The 9,855-nt window shown below is 41.8% G+C and overlaps 1 protein-coding gene across 4 annotated transcripts; it reads right to left on the minus strand.

Moving 5' to 3' along the window:
- Positions 1-1,124: 1,124 nt before the first annotated feature.
- slc25a38b (solute carrier family 25 member 38b) lies at positions 1,125-8,557 on the minus strand. 4 transcript variants are annotated; one of them, XM_028564338.1, is made up of 8 exons: positions 8,374-8,557; positions 7,510-7,576; positions 5,436-5,560; positions 4,784-4,868; positions 4,290-4,469; positions 3,136-3,304; positions 2,216-2,379; positions 1,125-2,056 (listed from the first exon to the last, which is right to left on the minus strand). In XM_028564338.1, exons 1-8 carry the CDS (start codon positions 8,382-8,384, stop codon positions 1,934-1,936), a joined length of 924 nt encoding a protein of 307 aa, XP_028420139.1. In that variant the 5' UTR covers positions 8,385-8,557; the 3' UTR covers positions 1,125-1,933. The 4 variants fall into 4 exon arrangements, with proteins under 4 accessions (XP_028420139.1, XP_028420155.1, XP_028420147.1 ...); XM_028564354.1 differs by having other exon boundaries at positions 7,510-7,599; XM_028564346.1 differs by having other exon boundaries at positions 7,510-7,599; positions 7,928-8,557.
- Between the last annotated feature and the right edge of the window lie 1,298 nt (positions 8,558-9,855).

A 9,855-nucleotide genomic window follows, 5' to 3' on the forward strand; every position in this document is an offset into this window, starting at 1 on the left:
GAAGACTGAATGAAGAGAGAGAGCGGCACTCACGAGAACAAAGCAGTGAATCAAAGGAATATAATGTTATTTTCAGATTTTTTCACTGCACTTATGTTCTAGCGCACAAATAAACACACCAACCTTTCCGCACCACCCTGCAAGAAGGTGCTGCATTTGCATTCCCGGAATTTATTTAAACGCAGAGCTTCATCCTGTCGCTACATGTGTGCCTGTGTCTGTCGAACAGACGCAGTACAAGCACACCGGGACAGCGATGTGAAAGGGCTGCACATCCTGTGCGCTGTCATTGGCTGGGTGTTACACACCCACGTCTATAGTTGATGCCCAGATTCATCTTGCACGCGGCAAAATAAGAAAAATATGAGGCCGACATCGCCACACACTTCTTGTGGATCATTATTGATAGGGATTACTTTTATATCGGTCTATACATTGTGTTTTTTTTGTATTTCAACGAGATGTGACGGACTATCATTACTTCTTTAAAGATCCCATGACATGGTGCTCTTTGGATGCTTTTATATAGACCTTAGTGGTCCCCTAATACTGTATCTGAAGTCTCTTTCCCGAAATTCAGCTTTGGTGCAAAACTACAGCCACTAGAGCCAGTCCCACAATGAGCTTTCCTTAGGATGTGCCATTTCTGTGTCTGAAGCTATTGAGGAGGAGAGTGGGAGGGGCAAGGTGGAGGGTGGGGGTGTGGCCTTGACCAACTGCCACTTTTCTCGTTTGAAAGCCATGATGTCTCTCTCTCATGGGTTGGCCAAATTCTCTGGGCGGGCAAAGCAGAGAAAGGGGAGGTAACCTTGCTCCTTATGACCTCATAACAAGCAGATTCCAAAACGGCTCATCTGAGCTTTCATTTTCTCAAAGGCAGAGCAGGATACCCAGGGCTCGGTTTACACCTATCGCCATTTCTAGCCACTGGGGGACCATAGGCAGGTTGGGGGAACTCATATTAATGTTAAAAAATCTCATAAAGTGAAATTTTCGTGCCATGGGACCTTTAAAAAGCACATCTGGTTTCAATATGCTGAGTCACAAAATGCATGGCAGTGGCAACAAAGGCTTTCTTAGGACTTTCTTCCCATAATGCAGCTGTGTGAGTACTTGTGATTGTCTGAGCCTGCAACAAATTAGATATAGAAGCAGATAAAGTATGCTTGTTATTGGCAAGTAAGAAGCATTGCTCAATCTTAGGCAAGTTTTGTAAATATGGCAGAAGCCAGAGTTTCTTTTGCTGCAGTGCTTTGCTTTTGGTTACCTCAGCAGATGTACGGAACACCAGCTCGCTGAGAGTCCCGTTTGTATTGACAGCATTTTGAAATACCTTGTCAAAGGAAACAATGCTGCCCAGCACAGTCACATACCCTCGGCAGCCAGACCTCAGGATGTCCAAACATAAACAGTCACAGGAGGAGTAAGTTCACTTCACCGCAGGGAGTGTCACTATAGACTTACAGACACAAACTGGCACATTTTCATAAACATTTCAATAACACACACACACATACGGAAGTGTTAAACCTTTCTCATATTTGCTTAATGTGACGGTGTTAAAGGCGGCTTTAGCTAAAAAGACAACACCAACAAAACAAAACAGAGTGTGTGTCTGGTTCTTAGAGCTAGACAGAGAGGTAATGCTTATGTAAGCTGAAAGACAGAAAGACTGTACGCGGATTGGTGCTGGAGAACAAACACCCTCACAGACTACTGACTACACACACACACACACACACACACACACACACACACACACACACACACACACACACACTTTTACATTTATCCACCTGGTCTCAAAATCTTGGTAGTGCTGGTTCACAGCTCGTCGGCTCCCTTTTCTTCTTTCATGGGGCTTTCAGTGAGAAGCAAATGTACATCCTAATCCCCTCATATTTCATTATTGTGGCTCAACCCCTTGTGCTCTTCAGGATTTGAGGCCCATTCTTGCCATCAGCTGTTCGTAGACAGTCCAAGCCATGGCAGCCATCAGAGTGCGTCTCAGAGACCTGGGTACAGCCCCACGGAAAAACCCGCCCATGCCGTGCTCCTGGGGGAAGAGGACAGAGCAGGAAAGTTCTGAATGAAATGTTACGGATGTAGTTGCCATGCTACACCCTAGCCAGCAAGAATGAGCTGCTTCTCCCCAAAAATGGCGTGCGCATGCAGCAAGAGAAAAACTGACAGCTGTGATTAAATGAGCACACACCATGTAGATGTAGCGGACAGCATCTCTTGTGCTCCAGTGGGATGGGCTGATTTGAATATGGGTCTTCACGACATCCGCTGGCTGTGTGGCCAGCGACGCCATGACACCTGCCACCACCCCACAGCTAAAGTTCACCAGCGGAGCATAGGGCGACGAAGTTACCTCTGAGAGAAGAGAAACCAGGTATCAGGAGAAAGTAGAAGAGCATGTTTGAGAGTGGAAATGCTAAATAATGTGGGTGCCCATCCACTACTGCTATGCAAATATTAGGAGTTGGGCACATTCAGATAAACAGCTGGTGACGCTTATTCTCATGTCAGGTGCCATTAAAAAATTGCAGAGGTAGAGGGCGTGATGAGATGGCTCCAGTCAAATCTCAAACAATGGAAAACTGTGTGAAAAACACAATATTGAATTTATTTTAATGTATTTGAGAAATGTTCCCATGTCCATGTCAGTCCTCACAGATCTCTGATGTTTTGCCACATTTGCCACAATTTTTCGTCTCTCCAGTGACAAGTGCCATTCATGTACATTAGGATTTAGTTTTAAGCATTTTTATCGATACACCAACTTTTTCACCTCAGCTAAACCTTTTTGGCGTTATAAAAAGAAATAATAGAATTTCTGGTGTTTCTGCTCAATTTTTTAAAATTAATTTATTGAAAATGCGCATAAAAACAGGTGGATGTAAATGCACTTTATGTTGTTGGCCATCTGGGGGCATCAAAAATCCTTAAGGTTTAAGGCATACAGTACAAGCAGGTAAAAGCCACCTTTGGAGGCCAAATATTCAAAAAGCACTAAACCTTTCATTATACACTTAACTGATTTTCTTGCTGCCCATAACGTCTATAGAAAATATTGCTTCACATTTTAATGACCTCCATTTTAATTTGCTGATGCAGTGTGGCTCTCACCTTGAGGCATCGCCTTCTTGGCCTGGCTGTAGAACATGACGTAGATGCCGGAGAACGGAGCATCTCGGAGCAGCGTGGCAGTCAGCCCTGAGAACAGGGCCCTGATTCCCTCCGTCTCATACACACTCCTCAGAGCCCCTGCCACACTCACATAGTTGTAACAGCCACTCTGAAACAACATATGAACAAGGAAAAGGTCACTAATTTTTTTTTTTTTACAGCAGTGATACAGACGGCCGCTGTAGACTATGAGTTGTGGACTTTGGTAATTCATTTATGGATCCTAGGTGTTATAGTCATTCATTGGGTACAATGTCTCACAGTTACTTCATGGTTGACAGCGACGGAAAAATCTGAAGGCTGCTTGTCATTTTGACAGATGAGAATACTGAGGGCGATCTACCATAACTGTCAGGCTGGCTTTAGCCATCAAACTGCAAAATGTCACGGCAGCTGAGTGTCCAAAGAGTCTCTAAAAAGCCCAATAATTGTGATAGCGATAATAAACAAGGTGAAAAGGGATTGATGCGGTGGAGGATGAAGGACAAGCAAGTTATACTTATAATGTTTATTAGACAGCAGCTGCTAATGTAAAATGAAATTATGTCAATCACAAATGAAATATGTCTTATTAAAAAAATGAAAATGACGGGTATTAATTAGGGGTGGGGGAAAAAATCGATACAGCATAGTATCGCAATATTTTTCGTGGCAATACTGTATCGATACACAGATGCCAAGTATCGATCTTTTATTCTATATGTGTTGGTCAGTTTGTCTGCTTCACAATCCCATTTTGCCGCAATGCAATTGAAGTGAGATGAACAAACAGAGAAATGGATCTTTTTAGAAAAAACAGATGTTGACAAAATTGTCCTTTTGGGGACATCATTTGAAATTGGTAAAAATCTGAAGTTGGAAAAAACGGTAATACATTGCAATATATCGCAGAATATTGCAATATGTTTAAAATCGCAATAATATCGCATCGTGACATAAGTATCGGGATGATATCGTATCGTGAGGCCTCTGGTGATTCCCACCCCTAGTATTAATTGATTATGACAGAATTTTTACAAAATGACGACAGCAAGAAAGTCTAACGCAACTTTTGGCTCTGATGTTGCTCAGTATGTAAAGAAACTGCTGCTCACCTCAAAGCGTGTCTTGATGACTGTGAATGGCAGCATGCAGACGCCAGCAACAGTTCTGGCACCCGCTCCAAGCAGAACAGCCTCGCCAGCGTTGGGTGCCCGCTCTAGGAAGTAGTGCTGCTTTAGGGAGTAGAAGGTGCTGAAGTAGATGCCCACCCCAGGGATGCAGCGCACAAATGACTGCCAAAGAGAAACGGAAGTGTTAAACCTTTCTCATATTTGCTTAATGTGACGGTGTTAAAGGTGGCTTTAGCTAAAAAGACAACACCAACAAAACAAAACAGAGTGTGTGTCTGGTTCTTAGAGCTAGACAGAGACAGAGGTGTAATGCTTATGTAAGCTGAAAGACAGAAAGAGTGTACGTGGATTGGTGCTGGAGAACAAACACCCTCACCCCCTACTGACTACATACTGTACATACATGCAACAACAGGCAAAATAACTGCAGGAACTCTTGTAAATGTTGAAAAAGATAAACAAGTTCACTAACTCACTGGTGAAACTCCCTTCCACAGACCGAAGAAATTCTCTGTCCTGATAACGTTGATTAAAACGTTGAACATCCCCACCTTTGGTGCACTGCAGGATGAAATTTAGTAAGGGTCACAGACACATTCGAAGGTCAAAGACAGACAGACAAAGACAGACAAAAGATAACCAGTTTGGATTTTCATAGTGTGAACAATAAACCATAGAACAATAATTAACTTGGAAATTGGTACTAAGGCCTCCACCTGTGGATTGTTGTTTAAAATGAAATTCCACTTTTAGCCATTACCATCTCCTGGTCCTGTTTTCAGTCGGGGCAATTTTAACCTAACGGCCTGACAGTATGATTACATAGTGCTGGTGTGACTAATTGCCCTATATGGGTCATAACAGCAGATTCAGGCTGGCACTGCTTGCAAATTGTGTCCTGCCATGCTGTGTATCTATGTGTTGTTTTGTGTCTGGAGAGCATGTTGCGTGTGTGAGTAACTCAGTAAGTCAGAGAGAGAAAAAACAAAAGCAGAGCAAAAGAAAGGGGGACATGCTGATGTACATGCGTCTAATGGCATATGGAGGCGAAATGTGTAGTGGGTGTGTTTCCATGTTCGTACACATGAGATGTGTCTGTGTTATGTGCACACACACACACGCACACACCCCAGTTTGGCATTGTTCTGTAGGGTCTGCAGCCGTGTCTTGACCAGATCCAAAGGCTGGAAGAGTAGTGTAGAGCAGGTGCCGCTGAGAGAGCCACACAAAAAGGCTTTGAGAGCTGGATGAGCCTGAGGACGATGGCAGAGGCATGGAAAGAAAGAGAGGATGGGGGAATGGCAAAGAGAGGAGGACATAAGGGAGAGAAGTGACGAGAGAAAGAAATGGCAGACAGAGAGTAGACCAGGGGAGAAGGAGAAGGGATTAGTCACAGTGTAAAAAGCATGATGTGGAAATGTACCATTCAACATCTTTCTCGGCATTGATCACCTCTTGTTGAATGCCACAGATTCTCTCGAAAAGGGCAGGAAGATATTACCCAAACAAATATCTGCATTAACAAATCCTGACACAACAAAAATGTGCCACCAAATAATGAACATTATCTTATATACATATAAAGGACTTTCATTTTAACATAAATATGCTTGTATGACATTTCCGTTACAAAAAAACAAGCCTGTAGCTCAGAGCAGAGGCCAGGTTCCCACAGAGTGAAGATGATGGAGATGTGCAGAGACAGTCCACACACGCACAAACACGCAAGCGCATGTGCACGGGCGCACACACACACACACACACACACACACACACACACACACACACACACACACACACACACACACTCTGTTGGGTAGAATTAAACTGAGACTCAATATTATTTGTGCTTACAGTACATGCCTCATAGACAAACATGAACAGACAGACACTAAATTTCGCTGCATCTGAACAGTTACACAGAAAAAAAGAGAAAAGAAAATGCTTATAATAAGGCAATAACCACAATTATAGCAACAAATACAAAATAAAATGTCTGCACCATACATAAGCAGCACACACAACATTCAATACATACTATATGTAGCTTATACATACACACACACACACACACACACACACACACACACACACACACACACACACACACACACACACACACACACACACACACACACACACACCACTTTAATGCACACATTACGCACAAACACACACTCCTACCTTCCTGCCTGGGGCTCGGCTCTGACAATCCTGTTTTTCCTGCATTTTGCCCTCTTTCACCTCCCTCTCTCTGTGATGCTGCTATTACATATTATAAAATAAACGTCCATCTCTCAAACAAACCTTCCTCACCCCCATCTCTCTCTCTCTCTCTCTCTCTCTCTCTCCCGCCAACCCACAATGGCTTTCTGCTGCTTCTCGTGCTCCCTCCCCCCGTTTTACAGCCAAATAAGAAGCTTAATCCAGCCGGCGTTTTTCTATGGGATCCTATCTTCATCTTTCAGAGATGCACTCACACATCTGTATTCCTCCCCCCTCTGCAAAGCTCACTGCTAAATTGCATCTTTGTCAAACAGCATGAGTCATGAAGTGTGTGTGTGTGTTAGGTGGTTTCAGGCACTTTCACTAAATCTACAGCAGCCATTTCAAAATAAAGCACATGGCTTTCTCATTACAATGGGCAGAAGATAAGTCATGTTGTTCTGGATAGGAAACTCACTAATAATGTAATTAGCAACCAGCTAAAAGGCAGCTGATTTTGTCTTTCCACTGTCAGAGATTTTGCCACACTGTTTATACCATGGTAGTTATCCCTTAAATGTCTATAGATGTATTAGGCCATTGTGCGCAATGTAGACATGTAGTTGTAACTGCTGAGCCATTTTCAATCATTAATCAACAACTGGTAGCTTAGTTGGACAGTCAAATGGTTAAAGGTGAAAATGTGTAACACAATATTAAAATATGTAATATAAATGCTACATTTCAGATGTTTAGAATCACTAAATTGACTCATGATTATAGTGTATGATTACTTTAGAAATTATAATGCATGATTGATATTATGAAAAAAAAAAAAAGTAATCTCACGTACCCCCTGCAGTACTCCAAAGTACAACTGTTTGAGAAACACCATCGATATAAATACCAAAACTGCTCTAACTGACAGACTGAGTAGCCTACACGGACTGTATGATGACCACAATAAACAGTGGCAGTAGCCTACAGGTGCACTCACCGATGCGAACTCCATCTTTGACCTGGATGCGGAGTCCAGTTTCTCCCCCGGTGTTGCCGTCTTGAAGCTAGTTAATTTTAGCCAACGTTACTAAAAATCAGATGGCAGCCATGAGTCACATTTCAAAACAATACGGTCGTTTGCAAAGTCTCTATGAAGCCTGTAGCAGCAAGCTAGTTTAGCCAATTAGCTAGTTGTCAGAGTAGGTAGTATGACATCAGCCTCTCAGGAGGACAGGCTACTTCCAAGGCAGATACAGCGACACATGCCGCTAACGGTACTTTGAAGTACTTTGAAGAACTTTGAAACCGAAGCTTCGCCAGAGAGATCCATGAGCTTTACTCGGCCAGATAACGTTAACTTACACTACTTGACTAGCTAGCTAGCTAGCTAAATGTAGCATGCCAGCTTCTCTTACCTGCCTTTGGAGTGCGTTAAGGAGTGATGGAGGTGATAGTCACACGTGCCAGCTTCATGTTCAGCTAGTATTTACTGTGACAATCTGCGAACGTTTCTTAAGAGTCTAATGGTAGTAACGTTAGACACTAATATTGCCAGGCTGAATACAGAACTTTCTAGCAATGCTCTTCAGCTAGCTAACGTTAGTGAACTCACTAGTAACGTTAAGTTATTTAACTTAGTCTGGCTTTCTTCTGTTGTTAATGTCCCGACGTTGGTCGTGTCCCAAAAGCTGTTTGTCTTAGAACATGTTTTAACTGCAGTAATAAATGTCATACAACAGTGACTGGCGTTATCGCGACTTGCTGCGCTGCTGCGACTGTTAGCATCTGGCTAGCAAAGTTCACCTCCAGTCTCGACACCCTTCATCTCACTGCAACACACTTACAAGAGTAGCTAACTTACCACCACAACATTCCACAGGGTGCATTGGTTGGTTTAGTCAGTGATGGAAATTGTGTTCGTGTGCGAGATCTGTATTATAAGGCACACACATATGTAGAATATAGAGTTTACATTCTGCTGTTTTAGTTAGAATGTTTTGGAAAACAAGCCGGGGTATGTGTACAATGTGATTCTATGCAGTGACCTAAGGGTGTCGCTGTTGTTCCGTTTGTCAGTCCTACTGTAGTAGGTATACAAATGTATCTTTTAACCAGTTATACCATATCATACTGTGCATTATCTGGCAACATTTTTGCAACGATTTACCCTTATTGTTTATACTGCTTAAATTCAATGATTATTTAAAAAGTCTAATTCTGCCAGCAAAACTTAATACAATACTTGCGTTTTATGAATAAGAACACTTTTAACCTCCCCAAAGCCAAAAAATATAAAATTTAACATATGCCTGAATATCATTGTAGGATTTTAAGGTTTGTTTTTACAACCTACATATGTGAATCTCCTGGCGTAGTATGGCTTAGTATCCACCAAGTGTTTTTAAGAACTCATTAATCCAAAATTATTTCAAACTCTTACGACTCATTGTCTTGAGACCCTATACTGTACAAACAGACAAATCCTTCTGTCACAATTTAACTAGCATGCCCTTTCTTAATTATAAAAAACGCCCTGTAATACCTGCATCATTTAAACAGAAACTCCTTCACAACTGAAACCTATTCTTGAGAATATACTGTCACAGTACCCTATAGTTGATAACACTACCATTTAGTTTTATTTTATTATATTTTTGTAAAATTGAAAATTCTATAGTTATACTGTACACTATTTTTTTTAATATTCTTACCATCATCTCGGTTTTTATTCTTAATATGTTAAGTGTTGTACTTTGAGAGCAAAGAGTCAAATTCCTTGTTGGTCTACGCAAACCCGGCTAATAAAGCGGATTCAGATTTCGCAAAGAAGGGGTGATATTTAGTGTAACATCAGTTAAAGTTAGGTGTAGATTTAATTCACAAATTAATGCATTTGGAGAGCTGCATTTAGACTCAAGAAATGACTGACTGGTGGAAGGTGAAACCTCAGACTGACTATAAGGTTCAGAAGTTTAACAGTTCAAAGACAAGACATCCATTGTTGATAGGATGCTTGCTGAGACTTGAAGACTTCACAATGGATCGCAAGTTTCAGCTCTCCCTAATGGGAGAATGGGCATTATTTTGCTGCAGAAGCCTCAATAGCATTTGTTTAACTTTGAAATTCTTCAGAGGATTGTGGATTTAGTCCCCAATCACTTACATTCAAATTTGAATTAGGAAGGGTTCTTTTCACAGCCATGTGGACAGGAGGAATGAGAACCGTTTCAGTATATGTATTGGCTTGTGAGTATTGTTTGAAGACACACTTGAAAAAAATATACCTATCCTTTAAACCCAACAACTCAACATCAGGTAACACACAAGACACGAGGAAGCCAAA

Source organism: Perca flavescens, chromosome 2 (genome assembly GCF_004354835.1).
Source record: "Perca flavescens isolate YP-PL-M2 chromosome 2, PFLA_1.0, whole genome shotgun sequence".
NCBI lineage: Eukaryota > Metazoa > Chordata > Actinopteri > Perciformes > Percidae > Perca > Perca flavescens.

What these genes read in the sequence shown, in the direction of transcription:
- slc25a38b (XM_028564330.1), bottom strand. Translation starts at nt 5,752, where the DNA reads ATGCCGAGAAAGATGTTGAATGGTACATTTCCACATCATGCTTTTTAC. An exon ending in CAGAACAATGCCAAACTGGG is followed by an intron (nt 4,869 to 5,435) that starts GTGTGTGCGTGT and finishes TTCATCCTGCAG; the next exon opens with TGCACCAAAGGTGGGGATGT. An exon ending in TCATCAAGACACGCTTTGAG is followed by an intron (nt 3,305 to 4,289) that starts GTGAGCAGCAGT and finishes ATGTTGTTTCAG; the next exon opens with AGTGGCTGTTACAACTATGT.